The 20,063-nt window shown below is 40.1% G+C and overlaps 1 protein-coding gene across 1 annotated transcript in view; it reads left to right on the top strand.

Moving 5' to 3' along the window:
- The window catches only part of PLCXD2 (phosphatidylinositol specific phospholipase C X domain containing 2), a 49,832-nt gene that overhangs the window by 13,891 nt on the left and 15,878 nt on the right, over positions 1-20,063 (top strand). The window contains exon 2 of the mRNA XM_019715180.3: positions 16,496-16,956. Coding sequence (XP_019570739.1) covers positions 16,496-16,956 — 461 coding nt within the window. The remainder of the gene's footprint in view (positions 1-16,495; positions 16,957-20,063) is intronic.

The following is a 20,063-nucleotide window of genomic DNA, read 5'->3' as shown; positions in this document are numbered from 1 at the left end:
TTTTGGGAGACAAGGTTAAATTCTTCACTACATAATGCAGTTGTTTAAGGATAAAATGAGATAATACATTTAACATGCTGAGAATGTTGCCTAGCACAGAACAAGCATGAATTTTGGATATATAGCTATTATTATTAACCATTCTTTTTGATTGCCTACTATGTACCTAGCATCACACTAGATACTGTAGGAAATCTTTAAAAATTAATAAGGTATAGTTTTTCATCTCGTAGGAGAGATACTGAGGTTCAAATAAAGCCAGTAAGAGTAGAATGTGGTGAATGTCACAGAAAAGAAGCCAGCAAACTGCTAGGGTCCTGGTAAAGGGAGAGGTTACTTCCGGATAGGGTTAAGGACCAGCTGTCCGGAATGGCAGCTGAGAGCAGGATTGTGAGGGATGGGTAGGGTTTCCATTTGGGGAGGATGGGCATTTCAGACAAAGAGAACCAAATGAATAAATTAGAGATGGGAAAGCAAGGGCACCTTCAGGGAACAGAACAGGGCTGCTATGGGTCACTCTAGAAGTGACAGGAGAAAGAAACAGAAAAGGACTGGAAAGACAGACTTCAGCCAGATTGAGAGAGTTTTCCAATGTGGTGCTGAACACTCCATGCTTTGTCTGTAGGCTATAAGGAGCCAGTGACAATTTAGGGCCCAAAGAGAACCCTGAAAGAAAGTATGTTGTCTCTTTTTATGACTCCAGTCTTTGAACATGCTTTCTCCTCTACCATAGCACCCTCCCTTCCGATACCCCACGCTTCACTTGGCCAATTGCAACTGATCGTGCAAGAAAGAGCTCAGATACGACTTCTGTGCACACCTCCATTGTGGGACACATTATATGCCATTGGGACTGTTCACGTGTCCCAATTATGCACAACTGTATTTGTAATCTCTGTACTCGGTGTCTGCGTACTGGTTCAGAATAAGTACCTCATGGAAAAAAGAGAGGGAGCAAAAGAGAGAAACATGGAATCTTGAAATGTCTACAAAGAATTCAAGGATAAAGAGCTGGTATTTCTAGTTATTTTAAGGAGAAACTAGATGCACAAAGAGAAAGTAATAGTGCCTAGGGTGAGACAGACTCTTACAACTGCATTGCAAAGACTTCTCAAGGTGTCCCAAGGCTTTAAAATAATAGGAATAGTAATGGTAATGGTAATAATAATAATAATAATAATAATAATAATAATAATGATAATGACGGCAGAAGAAGAGCATACTTATATTACACTTATAAAGCACTTACTAGGTGCTTTGATGTTGTTGTACTTGACCCAGTTAATCTTTACAACTCAATGATGTAAGCATTATTATCTCCATTTTACAGCTGAAGAAATTGAACTACAGAGAAGTTAAGCAAATTGCAACAAAAATCCTGATAACAATACTAGAATTGTAAAAACTAGGTCTTGCCAAAATCACTTAATTGCATTTAAATAAAAGATGTTTCTAGAATTGAAAATTGACCCAGTGTTGGGCTGTAACTTCAATTCCCTTCGTTGTTGGTTGTAATAAAGAGCGGTTTTCTTTTCATCCGAGGCATTTGCTTCCATGCCAGGACGCTAATGCTGGGCGCCTACGAAGATGGCTATGTTTGAAGGACTGCCTGCTAACCTGTTCTGACTGAACAAGTCACTTTTTTTTCCAAGACCAGCCATCTAGGAGGCTTTTTATTGACTCAGAACAGAAGCAGCCCAGTGGTTTAAGTGGTCTGTGTAGTAATCACCCAGCAAGGCTCCGACAGAAAAAAACCTTTCTGCCTCTAAAGAGAAAGAGTAGCAGAAGCTTCTAGCAGGTGTGTAAGCTTGTCAGAACACTCGTCTTCCAGGGTGGGGTGCGTTTTCATTAACTTCCCTGCTGTGTGTAATGTACAAATTTCTTTTCAACCCATCATTTCGTGTAATTTAGACTGCTACTTGTTGGGTTTACCCTCCTCCTTTTTCCCTTTCCTCTGTTGGAGTACCTGGCTTAGTCCTTCATTTGCAGAAAGGAGGAAAAACCCTTCTTGTCCTTGAAGGGATCTAGCTGAGGAACTCCCCTGGATCTCTGCCATTCTACAGTTTGTCAAATGAATCTTAAAATAACCCTACTCTGTGAAAAATTACAGCCAAGCAGGTGACTATGAAGGTGTTTTCTGGTTTTGTTTTGTTTTGTTTTGTTTTGTTTTGTTTTTTTCCAACATCTCCACAATCAATTTCATAAAAATGTCCCACAAAGCACTGAAACACTAACCTTTGGAGTGAAGGATCTGTCACAGAAACATTAAACAAGAAGTGAGCTACCGGCCCATTCATTCAATCAATGTGCACATCCAATGCTTGCCAAAGGGAAGGTCGTTAAGAAAGGGAGAACCTAAATCTGCATGAGGGGAAAGCATTTCTCCAGCAATTTGACACAATTCTCAGATGAGCCAAGAATAAATAAATACCACCCTCAGGCTGGAGAATGATTTGCGTTTGGCAAATATGATGACTTACATCTGTAAGCCTAGTTTCTGCTTAAGTGTAGTAAGTATGAAAGAAACATCTTATTTCTTTGTAGTGATTAATAATCCTTGTTAAAATAGGGTCATAAATTCCTTTAAGTAGCTGTTCATAAGTTGGAATCATCAATTCTTAAGATAGAAGAGATCCAAAGGCTCATTTCACTCACCTTCCTAAATTTGCAAATGGAGAAACTGAGCTCCAGTATGAATTTATAATCTCATACAAGTAATCAGAGCAAAAGCCACACTGGGATTCAAGGCTCTGAGCTGTGAACTGCGAAAGAAAATGTTTCCTCGACTAAAAGAAGGTTAGAGTGCCCTCGTGTGTCCCTGCATAGAAATTCTTCATGTCTTTACAAAGTTTAAAATCACTTTACTCTCCATCAGTTTTCTGGCATTGGGGTGAGGGTCAGGCATTTAGCTCTAGAAACAAACTCTGTGATCAACATGGTATTGGAAATAAATGTACAATGCGTTTGACTTATTTAATCAATAAGGATATGGAAGCAGTAATATTCTTTATAGGAGCTTTGTGTGGATTAGGGTCTGACAGGCCTGGGTTTCTATACCAGGCAGCCACTTGCAATCTTTGTAACTCTGAACCAGTCGCAAAACCAGTCTGAACCTCAATTTGCTCATCTGTAAAATGTAATAATCACACTGTCTTGCAGGATTGTGGCAAAGATCAAATGAGATCATGTAAGTAAAGTGCCCAGCCTCGCATTTAGTACATAATAAACACTCAATAAATTGAGTTGTTGTTAGTTATTTTCAGACATGAACCCCCACTGGTTATCACCAGTGAGTTCCTGATGAAGGAACTGGGGTGTAAACCCTGGGAAGGTAAACAGCACGTCTTTGGGATGCTTTCAGCTTTTGGATGAGGAGGTTTCCAAGAGCTCTGGGAGCAGAGGGAAAAGAAGAATTTTAAAGAAATATGTACTGAATATGTGAGTCCTCCAAAATAAATTCTTTCTTCAGGTGGAGAAATTTAAATGGAGCTAGAGCAAATGGCTTTCCCACCAATGGAATCTCTTTCAGAGGTAACTGGCACTAAGGGCCCAGCAGTTAAGGAAAAAGCCCCTGCTATGAATGAAAATGTTTCAAAACTGGATTTTATTTATGGCATTAATCCAGGTATTTTTTTGAACTCTTTACTTATTGAGAGGATAACCATAACAAAATCAATAAAGAACAGAGATGGAACACAATAGCTGGATGAATTCATCCTTTGATTTTAATTTTCTTTAACTCTTTATTTTATGAAACAAGTTCTCTCAACTTCAGTGCTCAGCAGAATTGCAGCAAATCAAGTCCTTTTGCCCCAGTGAACTTTCAAAGGTTCTCTCCTCCCCCCAGTAATTCTCACAGCCGTCCTTTTCAGACATGTGGGGGGAGATATCATTATGTACGATGCAAGGAGACTTGACCTTTAAATGTCAGTGGAAGTGTAGAGTCTGGCGATTCTGTCTGTACCTTCCACTAGCTTACTGGAGAATTGAGGGAAATAGTCCAATATTGTGTAAGTGGGGAAAGGGGAGGGGTGAATGGAGCACCTCAGCTATGCCTCTATCTTTTCGTTTTTACATAACTGGAAAAGGAAAGGAGAGATTGGGCTGGGCTCTGTTATCTAAATACTTAGTCTAGATGCCACAGTCCCTGGGAAGTTTATCTAGATTATCATATGACAAGAGCAGAGAAAAGGCTGCTTAGATTGCAAGGCTTGCCCCTGGGGTCGGTCACTCACCCTTTCTGGGAACTTGTTTCCTTTAAATAAGGCAAATGCATGCAGCACATGAAACCCAGTCATTTATTATTTATGGGAAGTTCATCGTCGGGCCTGTCTATGGTTGTGGAGGAACAGAGTCGCTGCCTCTGCGCCTCAACAGGGTCGTACCGTGCAGCTCAGCACGGGCAGCAGTGACAGACCAGCCTTGGATGCTGCATTTCCACACCATTGCAGTGCTGCTCTGGGCAACGTGACACTCAAGCTGGACTTTGTGGTCATAAATCTCTAGTCAACTAGTGAAAAGATATTCCCTGCCTCTTGCTTCGAAGTCTCCTATTTGTGCAGATTAACTGGACCGTACATTTTCTGGCTGCAGTAGTTAACCTCTGTACTATTTGTGAGACGCATTATTCCTGGTTAACACGTTCATCTCATTTTCTATTTTATGCTTTTGTCCCTTTAGACGTTATTTTTCTCCTTAGAATGCCCTCTGAAAATCTACATATCTTGCTTATTGATGCTTTTATTGCTAGTACTTGTAGAGTTTAAATCCCAGCATGCCAAGAAAAAGGTTTTTCATAAAGGGATCCTTTTAAAGTCCATCTCAATCAGAGAAAAGCCTCCTCTTGTACTTATCCACCTACTGCTCCTTTGTGTGGCAGCACCCAACTCCCATCACCCCACTCCCAGCTAGGTCTGCCTCTGCCTGGAGACCCTGGTCCCGGCACTGCACCAGTGAGGGGAGGGGAGGCAAGGAGAGGAGTCCAGCTGAGGAGAGTGAGCCCTGGTGTGATGGAGCCTGAAAACAGGCTTGGACCCAGACACGCATTTGCTCCCGACGGGTTAATATTATGGCATCTCTTCAAACTGTCACTTTAAAAATATTTATTTCTGATTTAGAAAGAATTATAAAAGTGAAATTGCACCACACCTTTGAAAAAGCCCCCTTCAGTTTGTGTCCTCACCCAGGTCTCTCCTCAGCCCTGGAGCAGCCCCGACCCCCACCCCAGCCCCCTGTCGTGATTCCCATTCTTTATCCTTCTGATGCTCAGCCTTTTCCTGCCCTCTCCACCTGTCTCCCTTTCCTCAGTAGAGTAGTTTAAGTCTTTCCAAGCTTCTCTGTCCAAACATGCATATCTCCACCTGCTACTTAGGACTGCTTCAAGTATGTCAAAAGCCGTTAATGCCAAAAATGAATATCTCAGTTGTGCTTAGCAAACAGAAGATACCAGTTACCAGGATTCACTCTGCTTAGAGGGTAGTGAGGACTAAAAATGACTTTTTTGTTGTTGTGGTTCATATTCAAGATGAAGAGTTCACTATTTATATTAAAGAGAGTTTTGTCGGTTTTGTTTTGCTTTTTCCCGATCCTGCCCGTTTTGTAAGGAGTCACTGGTGAAATCCTGCATCACCTGGCAGCGAATTTGCAATTTAGCCCAGCAATGCTTTAACATCCCCGGTAGACTGTTCCCTTTAGCTAATGCTCTGCTGGTGTGCCCCTCAACATGGCCACCCCTGGGAGCCCAGGATCCTGCCAGAGCGGGCTGTTGTGAGTCAGGAAGCCAGAGAGGGAGATGAGCTGGTGATGGCCTAGGCTCCGTGGGAAATCAGAGCCAACCAGCAGGGATCTGGAGTCCAGTAGGGCCATTGCTCTCTGAAGGGCCAGAAAGGTGTCTCTGAATGCTCCTTGCCACCATCGTCCGAGTCAGAGTGGACACCGGTGCTGAGGGAGTGAGCAGTTCCTAATTGGCTCTACCAGAAACTCGGCCTTTCTGATAAGCTCCGTATGCATAGACATATGTTTGCAGTCTTTTCTGAAATTAAGTAGTGGTCTCTCCAAAGCTTAGAAAAATATCGACACTTTTTGATCAAATGATGGGAATGTTTTCCACTGCCTTAGTTTTAGAATGTTTGAATTATTTTTTTATTTCTTAAAAATCACATGTCCATTAAAATGCCAGTACTTTTAAGGAGATAATGTGCCTGAGGGCCTAAATCTCATTTTGTAGCTCATTTTCTAAGAAATACTGTTGAAAAATTTCTTAATAGAAATTCTGTGGAGAGAGTCTTCTGGGCTCTATGTAAATCAAAGCATAAAATGCTCTCATTTTCTCAGAAAAATCAAACCCTTTATAATGGCTTAACAAGTCAGCAGGCTGTCACCTCTGAAACTCTCAAAGATGTGATAGTATCAGTAAGAGCTATTGTTCAGCTGGGCCTCTCAATGTCTGATCCCAATTCCATCTGGGATCTGTCTCTTTTGTCCTTCTCCTTAGGAGATGGGAGATAATTGCTTTCTTTCTTTGGCTTAAACACTCATGTCTTTTTTTTTTTTTTTTTCTCTCTTTTTATGGAGTATGATTATTGCTCTTCTGCTGTTTGCAGTGATGGGCGTTTGACCTAGTTGAGCCTTTATTCCTGCCCAGACACCTACTGGTAGCTGGCATCATCTGAATGACCTAGCTTTATTAAGATAGAGTGTAACCAAGATTTTTGTCTTTTGTGTTTGGGCACCTTTAATATCTTTTTGTTGTTGGTTTTGAATGGGGCCTTTGCAGCTAAGCACTTGTTAATTTGCCCAGAACATTTTTTGGTATGTGTATTTTACCTTGACTTAGAAAACTAAATTTGACATTCAGTGCTATTTTATGAAGCATTAGCTCCAGTGGGTGACTGGTAAGATGGCTGTACCTGTTTTCTTGCAAGCTGTGGCATTGACAGGGTTTAGGCTAACACGTGGGGAAAGAATATGTAAATTACAAATCATATATACCAGTATATATACACAATGGAATACTATTCGGCGGTAAGAAAAGATGATATAGGAACATTTGTGACAACATGGATGGATCTTGAGAGTGTAATGCTGAGCGAAATAAGTCAGACAGAAAAAGCAGAGAACCATGTGATTTCACTGATATGTGATATGTAAACCAAAAACAACAAAAGAACAAGACAAACAAATGAGAAACAAAAACTCATAGACACAGACAATAGTTTAGTGGTTACCAGAGGGTAAGGGGGGTGGGGGGTGGGAGATGAGGGTAAGGGGATCAAATATATGGTGATGGAAGGAGAACTAACTCTGGGTGGTGAACACACAATGATGTAATAGATGATGTAATACAGAATTGTACACCTGAAATCTATGTAATTTTACTAACAATTGTCACCCCAATAAATTTAAAAAATAAATTTAAAAAAAATTACAAATCATATGACCTAATGTTCACACTGAGATAAAATAGACAAGACTAATTGAAAATTCTGATTATTCCTAATAGAAAATGTATGGACATTATGCATATGTTTTAAGAGGAAGCTTGCAATGAACCAGGCCATCTTTTTTTTATTTTTATTAAATTTATTGGGTGACATTGGTTAGTAAAATTACATAGGTTTCACGAGTACATTTATATAGAACATCATCTATATATCACATTGTGTGTTCACCACCCGGAGTCAGTTCTCCTTCCATCACCACATATTTGATCCCCTTTTCTCTCTTCTACCACCCCGCCTCCCCCTTACTCTCTAGTAGCCACTAAACTGTTGTCTGTGTGAACCAGACCATTTTAATTTTGATGGAAATAATATGATGAAGCCCTGATAAAAATCTGGACTTTACATAGAGTTTAGATGGCTCTTCAAAAAACAAGCTCAAAATACTGATTGTCTTTAAAAGCATTTTTGTAGAATGATTATTGTATCTATTAGAAGCTCTCTATTGATGTACTTGTGTCACATTGCAGAGTTTTAAAATTCATTTAAACATGCTTTTCCAAATAAATAAAGTGGTGTTTTTTTTCCTATTAAAAGTTTTATCTGGGTTTCATTTCAAATGAGTCAGTTTTAGTGTCGATGTATACACATAAGACATGTGCATAAATGCTTTGTTAACTGAGAGAGAGATTAGATCCACACACATCTACAGATATCCCTACTTTGAAATTTTGCTGTCTAAACAATACGTATAAGATTCGTTTTACCTGGAATTGACTGCCTGAATCAAAAATCGCATTATAGCAAATTCACATAGTGGGTTGCCAGTACAGCCAAGCAAGAAAGTGGGGAATGTATCGCATCCATAGCTGAACTGCTCTCCCAATAGGTTTAAGTTGTGCATCAGTGCTCTCAATTTACCACATTATTGAGTGGAAATGTCTTCTACAAAATGTGAAAGCCTGAAAAGTTCGTACATGTGAAGAAAAATAGGAAGTGATAAAGCATGTTGAGAGAGGTGAGCTAACATACACTTGGCCTAAAAACTGTGTGTTAATATGGTTAATGTGTGAGAAAATACAGAAAAAACTTCTGAAAGTATTGTTGATTCTGGTTTTTCATGTTTAAAATATTTTATATTATGAAAAGTTTCTTTGTGGGTGGTTATGTAAGTGTTTAAGTGTTTTAGAAAGCCGATAGAGTTTTTTTTGTTGGTTTTTTGGGGGTTTTTTTTGATGGATTGAGAAAACATTACTGTCTTTTCCTTATTAAATAATGGATTATAGGTTTTCACTCTCAAAAAATCTGCTATCAAACATGCTTTTAGCAATGGATTGGATTTGTTTTGCTGCATTTGATTTTCTTAGAAATCGCTTGAAGATGTCTAATTTTATGATGTTAAAAATAAAAAATAAAAATGTTAAGAATCTCCTTGGAACTTCCTCTCCCATACTTTCAAATTGTGTAGTCATTGTATTTATTTATTGATACAGGAGCAGACTAGAGATAATCTATAACTTTACTTTTAGTGCCAATTTATACTTAAACTGTATAATACTATGGTCTGAATTTATTCCTTTTGATGTTGATTCTGGATATAACCTAAAATAAGTCATTTTCATTACAAACTTTATTTTTTCCACAGCAAATACCTGAAAGAGATATTTGAGGTTTCACAACATTATTTAAAAACCAGAATTATTTGTTTCTCAGATAGTATCCAAGTAGATGACATAAAAATTTCTTAATAATGAAATACTACTACTACTATTACTACTACTACTACTACTACTAATAATAATAATAATAATAATAATAATGATAATATGTTTAAGCTCATTTTGTTGGCCAGAGACTCTTCTAAGTGCTAACCTGAGTTAATCATTTAACTTTCATTGCAAACCATTGATGTTGTACTGTTGTTATCCCCATTTTACCAATGAGGAAACTGAGGCTCAGTGTTTTAATCAGATGGCTAGTAAGCAGTAGAGCCAGGATTATGAATTTAGCAGCCTGGCACCAAACCCCATGCTTTTAACCACTGTGGGAACTCTCCATTTAGCTTATTCAGACCTATGGTAATTCACCAAGTTAGGTCTCAGGATTCAGCATTTGTCAATTTCTTCTTGCTAAACTGGCTTCTTGTAAACTGCAAGTCTGGGTCCTTTGGCGCTAAGTAGGCAGAGAAATGGCTTGTTGGGCCTGGAGATGGCCTAGTGGGATATTTAAAAGATAACTGAAAAAGAGGGAATTGAGTTGGTTTCCAACCCATTAGTGTTCTGGGGACAGGAGATGGGTCACCTTATGGATGGATGTCCAGTGGGAAATAGTTGTTGGAGGCATTGAGAGACATGTCAATTAAGAATAAAAAAGGTGCAGGTCCGAGGTCAAGCCCATACAAGTCAGATGTCCATTTGGCTACTGGGGAGCTCAGTCTAGAATGATATGTCTTAGGCTTTGGTTCTTTGTCACCTCACTAAGGAGTGTCTTTAGCCATTTTTATCTGGCTCACCACCACCACCCCCAACAATGAAATTTTAATGCCACAGATATACTGTATTTCTGTTTAGGTACTGTGTGTTTGTGTGTATATAGATCTATTTCTATACCTCTAACTATATATATATAGACAGATATAGATAGAGGCGGAGACAGAGACAGGGATAGAGACAAAGAAAGAGAGATAGAGATCTGTGCTTTATACATAAAAAGAGTAAGATTTTTTTCATCCACCCCCAACCAATTTTTGTCACCCTATTGAGAACGCATAGCCTAGAGGCACTGATAGTTGAAAGGTTGAGTGGTTGAGTAAACACAGTGTGGAAGGGTAGACTTAAGTGAAAGTACTTGGAGGGGGCTAATGGGCTTCAGAGTTAAAAGGGTTCCCCAAAGGCAGAATAGTACCTAAAGGAGGTGGGGAAAAGATATTTCCTGAAATATGTGAGGTCAGGGGTTATTTGACCTGAGGTCACCATCCCAACCTCCCTAGATGGCACTCAGAGGTGTGATACAGACAGTTCTCTCTCTGTCTCATATTTTTCACTTAATTCGTGTCTCATGTCATCTGAAATGCTATTGTGATTTAAGGAAATGTGTGTGGTTTGAATTCTTTTTGTTTTCCTTAGAGACCAGGTTCCCAAGAAGCTTGCTTTAAATTCTTTTTAATTAAATGAGTTCAGAAAAGTGGCTACTACTCCAGTTTTCAAGAAATGGGTAATAAAAGTGCTTTAACTAATAACTGTTGTATGCTCACTTGAGATCTCTTTACCCTCAAATAGCAAACTTTAGAAAGAACCAAGTAGCAATTGCTGTTCCAGATAAAGAGCAAACTGGTTGTTCTTGGTTCTCACAAGGCCAGCTCAGTTTCTTCTAGCTGGTCTCTTAGACTTTCTTGTCACTTAAATGCGGTAGGGGGAAAATAACTATAATGTTGAACAAATATCTTGCTAACCTTTTCCCATTCAAATCTATTGCCTCGTGATTTTGCTGCCACAGACACTTTGTTCTGAACTCTGTAACCCAGCACATGTCTCAAAGGCCCTAAGTAACTGAAACAACCTCACCTGATCACTTACTAGAAAGTATGATAAGGATAGCAAGGCCTCCCAATATATATACTTTTCTGTACATACAAGCAATGGTTATTTAACTGGTCAAAAGGCGGGAGACATTCCTGGAACCAAAGGAATGGTGAAGAAATCTTCTACCAGGATATGGGAAAGGCAGTCCACCAGATTATTATTTGAAGATTTGAAAGTTGTAGAAGACCAACCAGAAAAGGTAATCCCCAGAAGTCAGAGAACATTTGGGAAAGGATACTCTTACATTTGTGGCAGCAGGTGGCAAGCCTTGGTGCCCAAATCACTTGGGAGCTTTTCAAGTTTTCCATTCTCAACTCCCATCCTAGAGAAATTCTGACTCAGTAGGTCTGGAGTGGGGTCTTGGGCACTGGTGGTTTTTAGAAGCTCCCCCAAAGGATTCTGATATGTGTCCAAGGTTGAGAATTACTGCTTTAGACTACAAAGTGCCTGCACATACATTATCCAGAGTTTTGTATACTTAAAAAGAGGAAAAAAGGAAACATTTTTTAATGCCTGTTAATTGTTTAAGGAAATAGGAAGAGACAGGAGTAATTGTGAAAATGAAAGGATTACAAAAGAGTAAGTTTCCAAAAATTGAAGGAAAAAACCTCACCTTTGCAGGGCTAAAATGAGGGATGATATCAATCCATGGAGTGTAGAACGTTAAGGAGAGGGTTACATGCCATATTTCCTGCTCTATAGGAAATACTCTTGAGATGACAACAAAATTCCCTACCCAGAGAAGACTGAAAACAATCATCTAATATTTGGTGCCGAATATTTCCTAAAACCTTATTGAGTCCACTCTATAAATGAGAAATATTGAAGAAGAGGTAAAGACATTTATTGTTATTGAAAAAGTCTGTTAGAAAATATGTTGAATATTTTCCATGTGCATTTTGGGACTGTGCACATGTCTACATGTGTAGACAGACAACAGTCCTCTACAGTGATCCTAACAGCTTTCATTTAGTTATAACTAATAATTCTGTAGGTTAAGTGGCAAGTAACAACCTTGGTTATAGCTGAAGGATAAAGTACAGCCAACGCTAGGCTGTCAGATCAGGGGGAAATAGAAGTCACAATAAAGCAGAAGAAAAGTAAGTTGTAATCAGAAAATAGGATGTCGAATTTAAGATTTTAGAAGTGGGTGATGACAAAGCTTAGGATACGATCAAGAGAGTGCGTGGCTGCTGTCAACAAAGAAGAGGCTAAGCTGTCATCTTCATGTCATGTCAACCAATAAGATGGAGAGAAAGAGTACTTCAGATTCAGGAAAGAAAATCTTCCAGACCCTAAGTGTTTCCTTAAGATAAGGAGATTCAGCTAATAACCCTTCTTCCCGCTAGTTTCTAACTAACAGAGATGACTAATAATAACAATAACGATAGTTCAGCACTTACTGTGTGTCAGCATTGTTCCAAACACTTTGCATATGTTCTAATAGTCACAACAATTCTTATGACATTAACATTACTGTGCCCATTTTACAGATGATAAAACTGAAATATGGGTTAAGCAACTTGTCTGATATGGGTCATAAATGCTGGGGAGAAGACATGGACAGAGTTGGGGTTAGAGAATATCTTACGGAAGGTACCAACAAAAGAAAGTGAACGGAGTCCAGGGAGAGGCCTATCAACGTATATTGCACAGCAACAGGAGCCTTGTGAGAAATGAGTCTGAAATAATGCACTGGAGCCATATGGAAGAGTCCTAAACACCAGTGTTCAGAGTCTGAACCTGGTTTGGGAGGGAGGAAGAAAATGACGTAATCAGAGCTTGAAGTGATTAACTTACATGTGAAGAAATTAGAGAGAGGCTGTCATGAAAGGACAAAAGTCAGGGTTCTTTTGGCCCTGATAGTACGACAGGTAATGAATGTATGAATGAGGGGTGTGGCAGTTGAAAGTTAAAGGAAGAGACAAGTTTGATATATGTTGCAAAAGTCAAATGCAAAGTTTTGGTAACTGGTTGGATGCAGAGGGGGAGGAGGAGGGAAGAATTTAAAGTGAATCCAAGGTTTCAATCCAAGTGACTGAGTGAACTGTCAGTGGAAATCCAGGAAAGGCACTTTGTGGAGACAAGAGGGTCAGCACGAGTAGCTGGACTTTCCAGTGGGTGGTTTGTTGTGTGAGGAGGCCATCAGGTGGACGACCACAGCAGAAAGTTGAAAACAAATTTGGAATGGAGTCTGGGCTAGAGACGAAGCTTTCGGTGTTGTCTGCATAATGATGCTGGGGTCAACATGGGGAGTAGATGAAACTCTGATGGTGGGAAAAGACAGGGAATGGAGACGCTTAGAAAACATCTAACTTTGAGTTAATGAAGAAGAAGAGGAGCCCGCAAAGGAGACAGAAGGATAGGAACCCCTCAAAGTGTGCATCACAGAACACAGAGGAAGGGGAGGTTCCAGGAAAGAGCCGACTCAGCAAACCCTCAGAGAAGCCAGGAAGAGGAAAGCCATTTGGAGTTGTTGGTTTGAAGGTTTTAAGGATCAAGAGTAGCAACAGAAGGATAGGAGGTGGCCTCAGATGGGAAGGAGGGAGTATTATAGATACAGGAGATGAGGCAGCAGCAGGACCAGCCTATGCTTTTAAGAATTTGACAGCGAGGAAGAAAGAGAAAATAGTTACTTGAAAGGTAAGACATGTAGAGGAAAGTGCTTTGTTTTGTTCTTAAGATAAAGGGTACCACTTAAATCTGTTTTAGACAGAGATAAAGGAGCCATAGAGAGGGGTGAGTGAAGATGCATAGGTACTGCCAGGCAGTGGCAACGAAAACACTTTCCATGGCAGAAATCACAGCAGGAAGTGGTCCAAAACTGTTTTCTAACCTTATCATAAAACAAATGAGAAATCAAGGGGCTGCTATGCCTAACAACCCCCATGCAGCCTTTCTCTTAAGAGAATAAAGGAAGGACCAATGGAGTCAAGTTTTTTTCCTCTTCTGGGGGAATGCATGAGTTTAATCCACACATCCCATGGCAGGGGGGAAAAGGAGCCCTCACTATAGACGTTCTTTAAAGAGCAAAATAACTTCCATCAGAAGTAGAGAAGAGAAAACTTTGATAATGAATTTGGGGTGTGAAACAGTAGGATTTTCTTTTTATAAATATTGTTTACAGGTTGCATAACTTGTAAATACTCTATGTGCAGGATAGGGGAGGGCATTTTTATCCCATTTTTCAAAAAAGAAATAAAGACAGTAAAGCACCAATGTTATTTCACTCCCTCTGTATGAAGCAAAAGCTTCCTGGGGGGAGGGGGGAATAAATAGAAAGGCAAAAATATTGACGGTGGAAATATTGATAGTGGTTAAAGAGTGATGGCTGGTTTTGACTGCTGCAGGCCTAAGTAGGACAACTGCTATGAAACATTCATCGAACAATCTGCTCCATTGTCCAGTTCTTTCCTGTCAAGGGGAGGGAGAGGGGGCGGTACTGGATACAGGATGTCAGAAAGGAAAGGGGGAAATGGAAAAGGGAGCAAAGAGATAAAGAGAGACTGTTCCTAGGGAATGTGCACACCCTCCCTCTTGTGTGGGAAGGGCTGGGTACCATGTGTGTCCCTGTGTGACCATTCAGAAATGGTCCCTAGGGCTGCATCGCTGCCACATTGCTGCCCAGTCCTCAGACACAGAGAAACGCGTTGGAGGTTGTTAACGAGTCTCCCTCTGGAGACAAAACTGGGCTCAGCAGCAACAAGAGAATTCCAGAGGGGATTTGTCTCTCCTCCATGATGGGATAATGGCTGTTCCCTGATACCCAGGGAAGAATGAAGTTTAATGCTTGCCTCCCACAGTATTGCACACACAATCCTGAACAGCCGGGCTGCTAATATAATTTAAAGAGAAAAGTGAACTGACTTTCCACCATCTATATATAATGTATTCATAATAGAGCTCTCAGTGAGGAGGTGTAAGGAGTTCCTGTTTCCGTACAGACAAGGAAGCAGAGCGTTAGGCAAGTATCCAATGAGTTTCAGTCGCAGACAACCAATATGGAAAATCCAGGGGCACTTGCTTCACATTTCTATTTAATAGCAGCATTTTTTTTTTACCTGAAATATGCTAGCAATTCTCTCACTTACAAAATTGACTGTACGGAATGATTAGTAAATATATTTTTTCTTAATAGTTGCTGAATATTCTCCATGTTCTAGAGATGACATAAAAATAAGGCATTGCTTATCATCTTTTTTTACCCTTTTCCCTTTATTTCTGAAAAGATAGGATAGTAAAGCCATCTCAGAATGATCTATTTTCAAGAAAATGGAAATAATAAAACATAAAACAGAGTTTTGTTAAGTTTCGTATTATGTATGAAATGCCTCCTCTAAAATTTAGTAAAACAGATAAACTGGTGACGATCACCTAGTAGAAGTTAAGAAGTTTAATTCTAATATGGGTGGTAGTGGTGAAGAACAAGGTTAGTGGTGTCAGAACGAGGGTGTTTTCCTTCTTGATTTTGCTTGTGAGGCACAGCCACCTGTGCGGACTCCCCAGTGTCCGAGCCAGTCACTGAGCTAACCAGATAATGACTGACGCTAAATAGAAACCAATGGCAAAATAAAAGGTATTTGTTGAAGAGGATTTTCACCTTAGAAATACTTTTTCACTGTATTTATGTGTCTGTCATGGTCACTTGTACTTTCTAACACTAGATCATCTCAGTGTGTAGGAGGATGCCTACCCTGCCGTTCACGCAGAGGAACGAACGGAACATGCATTTGATCATTTAATAGCAGATTCGGTTCATTAAGAGATGAGTTCAAAAGGGGACCATATAACTGAGCTGCGTTGAGCTCTTCAAAATGTTTTTCTGATCCGTCAAGTAATCGTTCCTACTAACTCATTTTTACAATAGTAAAATGGTATTTACAAAAGCATGAAAAGAAGTCAGCTTTTGTTTTGTTTTTAAATTCTGCCTTTTCTAGAATTTAGATGCCTATCCCAGCATTATTGAAATGGCAGTGTTTCCATGCCCTTTAAATAAAGTGGACATGCCACCATTAAGCATTCTTCTGTGAGGGACACTCAAGCAACCTCTAGTTTGTCTTTATTATGAATATTCTTCAGCAAGCATCGTTGTTATTCCAAAGTTAGTTTATTTCCTCAGAATCGCTTTCCTGAAATGAAATTATAGATGAAATGATATTGACTGTTTTAAAGCTCCTCTTTCCAAACATATTTCTAAATAGCTTTCCAAAGGGTACTTATTAGTTTCCCTTACACTGGGAATATATGAGAATTATAATTTTACTCCAGGCTGAACAAGCTGCTAGTAAGACTACATTACTTTTATTTGTGCTCATTTTATTCCCAGCAAGCTTGAACATTTTTACAAGTGCAGAACTCATTTACATTTTTTGTGTGTTTATTTGGTTCTTAATTTTTGTTAGTTTTCTTATCAACGGACTTATTTTTTCCAGCCCCAGTCTCAACCACTTTCCTCACCTTTATTGCTTTGCACAGGCTCCCATGATTCATTCAGCTATTGGGTAGATGAAAAGTCCCCAGTGGGGCCTGACCAAGCTCCAGCTATCAAACGCCTCGCCAGAATCTCCTTGGTGAAGAAGCTGATGAAGAAATGGTCTGTGACTCAGAACCTGACATTCCGAGAACAGCTGGAAGCTGGGATCCGCTACTTTGACTTGCGTGTGTCCTCCAAGCCAGGGGATGCCGATCAGGAAATCTACTTCATTCATGGGCTTTTTGGCATCAAGGTCTGGGATGGATTGATGGAGATGGACTCTTTTCTCACACAGCATCCCCAAGAGATTGTCTTCCTGGATTTCAACCACTTCTACGCCATGGATGAGGCCCATCACAAACGCCTGGTTCTCCAGATCCAGGAGGCCTTTGCAAACAAGCTATGCTCAGCCTGCAGTGTGGAGAGTCTGACGCTACAGATCCTGTGGGAGAAGAAGTGCCAGGTAGGAGAAACAGGATGAGCTTCCAAGCACAAGAAAGGGACTGTTTCTGCCTTTTCTATATCTCCAGCTGCAAGACAGCTCACACCAGGGCTCCTAGGCGAGAAGGCATAGATTGTTTGGAATATTAAGCAGACACAGGTTCCCAGGCTCTAGGAGAGCTTTCAGCACTCTCCTGGGTGCCCTTGAACTGGGATTAACCCCTGCCAAATATTTAAAACTTGTTTGGCAACCCGTTTGACATCTAAATTGACTTTGAATGTCCTGGCCAGAACCAGCCCAAGGCAGTTGTAAAACTGGACAAGTTGGTATACCATTTTTCTATCTGCCATAGAGGCCTCCTCATCTTCACCCTCCTAGCTCCCCAGGTATAGTCCATTCCATCCTGCCTTCAACTCAATGTCAGAGAATTCCTGCCAAAATATTGGTAAGTGAAAGCTTTAGCTGGTAAAGGCATCTGAAATGATCTTCTTGGGTGTGTTAACATTTTAAAAGACCATCTTCACAGAATTTGGGTCATGGCAGGAGAGAGAGTTAAGGAAGGAAGTGCCCATGGGAGGGGTGCAGGCTGGGAGATTATTCCCCAGGTTGCTTATGCTAAGAAGAGCCCCTAAACTTAGACCCATGAGGGACGTACTCAAGGAAAGGAATTTGAGCCTCAGATATACTCAGCTCTGAATGCCAAAGGATAATAGATTGTGGGAGAGGAGCACTCCACGAAAGGTCAGCCTCTGACTTAGACTCAAAAAAAGAAAAAAAATTACCTTTCTTTCATGTTTGATCACTTATTGGTAAATATATGAACCAAAGCATCTTAAAGAGGCAGTTATTTTTGAACTTAGAGATTTTGATTAAAAATCAAAGACTATTCACTTACAAATATGCATTGAACACCAAGAATATGCTAAGCACCATTCTAAGTACTTGGATAAGTTCGTATGTAAAACAAAGACCCTTGCCCTAAGGGCTTTCATTCGGGTGGAAGAAGATATAGCATCGGAAATAACCATACCAAATACATTATACATAATGCCAGAAAGTGGTAACAGCCGTGGAAAAAGAAAGTCAAGCATGGTAATGGGGAGCCAAGGATTCTGTGGGGTGGGCGCTTGCTCACAATTTTAAATAGATGGATCAAGGCAGCCTTCATTGAAAGATGACATTTGACGGAGTTAATCACATAGATATTGGTGAAAGAGCTTTTCCAGCAGAGGAACAAGCCAGTGCAGAGCCCATAGCAGGACTGTGCCTGAAATCTTTAAGGAAAAGCAAGGGGCGTTGGGGTTGGAGAGCAGAGCAGTGGAAGAGGTGGGAGAGAGAAGGGATGCATCCGTGGGCCTTGAGGCACTGTAAGGACGTGGCTTTTACACTGAGTGAGGAGCCACAGGGTGCTGGGACCTGACTTGGCTTTTAAATGGTATCCCTCTGGCTACTAGGAAGAAAGCTGGAGTAGGGAGAGTGGGGAAATGAGGGAAACAAGGGAGGAGACTGTTGGTTGATTTGAAGGGAGGAGAAGTGGTCAGATTTTGAATCTAGCAGAAGGGAGCCAACAGGGTTTCATAATGGTTGGGATTCAGGGTGGGAAAGAAAGTGAGGATTCAAGGATGACTGTTTGTATCTGCAAACAGCAGGTTAAGGTCTTTGACTCCACAGAGGCTAATGAGTGAACTCTCAGTATCTGTTAAAATTTGCCTAAGTTATTTTTCCTCACTAAAACATTTGTAAATGATATTTTGCCAAACATTTATCACACCTCTCCCTCTAAACCTGAATTTATATCCATTCAAACTCACAGGTCTCATTTGGAGATATTGTTTATTTTCTTTCCCCAGTTGAGTTTCTCTCTTACAATGTTAAATAGTAATAACAACAACAATAACAGCTAACATTTATTTGAGTCTTTACAATGTGCTAAGTACGTGGATTAATTTACTTAATCCTCTCAACTACACTGTAAATTAGGTATTTTGTTTTTTTCCTCCTTTTACAGAGGAGAAAACTGAGGCATAGAGTGATTAGGCAAGTTGCCCAGGAGACTAGGTTAGGGGGTGACAAGAGCCAGGATTCCATCCCAGGCCATTTGGCTCCCCAGAATTACCACAGCTTGTGATGTTCACAGGGCTCTTCACACATCTTGGTGGTTTTCACAACTAGCATCATAGATTATGCTAATAAAAACAATGTCTCTATTCCTGAGCCCCTGTTATCAGAGGGTCTAGAGCAGGGGTGTCCAAACTTTTTTCAACTTTTTTCACCAAGGGCCATATTCGGTAAAATACACAAACAGTCGGGCCACTCACTCGAGGTGAAGTACGTATTGCCTCACCTGGTTTATTTAAGTAAACTAAATATATTTTTGGAATTTGCTGTGGGCCAATAAAAAATGGATTGCGGACCGCAGTTGGTCCGTGGGCCGCAGTTTGAACACCCCTGGTCTAGAGAGTTAGCAGAATGGGAGAAAGGGAAGGAGGTATGTAAGAGGGCTTTGGAGTTCTGGTATTCAGGTAAGGTTAAATTTGAGTACAGCAACGTTTATAAACAGATATGTGTTGTACAGTTTTATAATTTTGTACACAGATAGTATTCTGCATGGGTTGCCCTATTGCATACTAAATTGTTTAGAAATCTGCAGGAATAATAGGTATCTTCAAGAATAATGAATGATTTTGTGACTTTCTAGTAGCACAGGGCCCATCTATCATAGCTTTTAAGTATGGGCTAATCTGTGTCATGAAACTCAAATATTCTTAAAGTGATAAGGAAAGAGAATGCGATGACATATCAGAAAAAGAGAGCATGTCATCAACTTGAATTCTAGGATCTCCTCATTCTCCTTCTTTTCCCAAAGTTTTCCCTGCCAAATCGCTTCTTAAAAGTGAAACAGAGGGATCTCAAACAGAGGCATCAGTCATCTCCCCCCTGCTGGGGCAGTACCATACTGGTGGTTAAACTTTAAATATTCATTATGTAATGAGCTGCCTTGCTCATTACATGTAACCCCTGAGTATTTTATTACTACAATTTAAGAGCAAGAAGTATACCACCATTCAGCCACATTTCATTTACTCAACATGCAATCACGTCACAGGTGAGAGGTATATACTTGTACA

The sequence above is a fragment of the Rhinolophus sinicus genome, chromosome 17, assembly GCF_057876585.1.
Source record: "Rhinolophus sinicus isolate RSI-liver-muscle chromosome 17, RSI-T2T, whole genome shotgun sequence".
NCBI lineage: Eukaryota > Metazoa > Chordata > Mammalia > Chiroptera > Rhinolophidae > Rhinolophus > Rhinolophus sinicus.
This window is presented reverse-complemented; position numbering and strand designations above follow the sequence as displayed.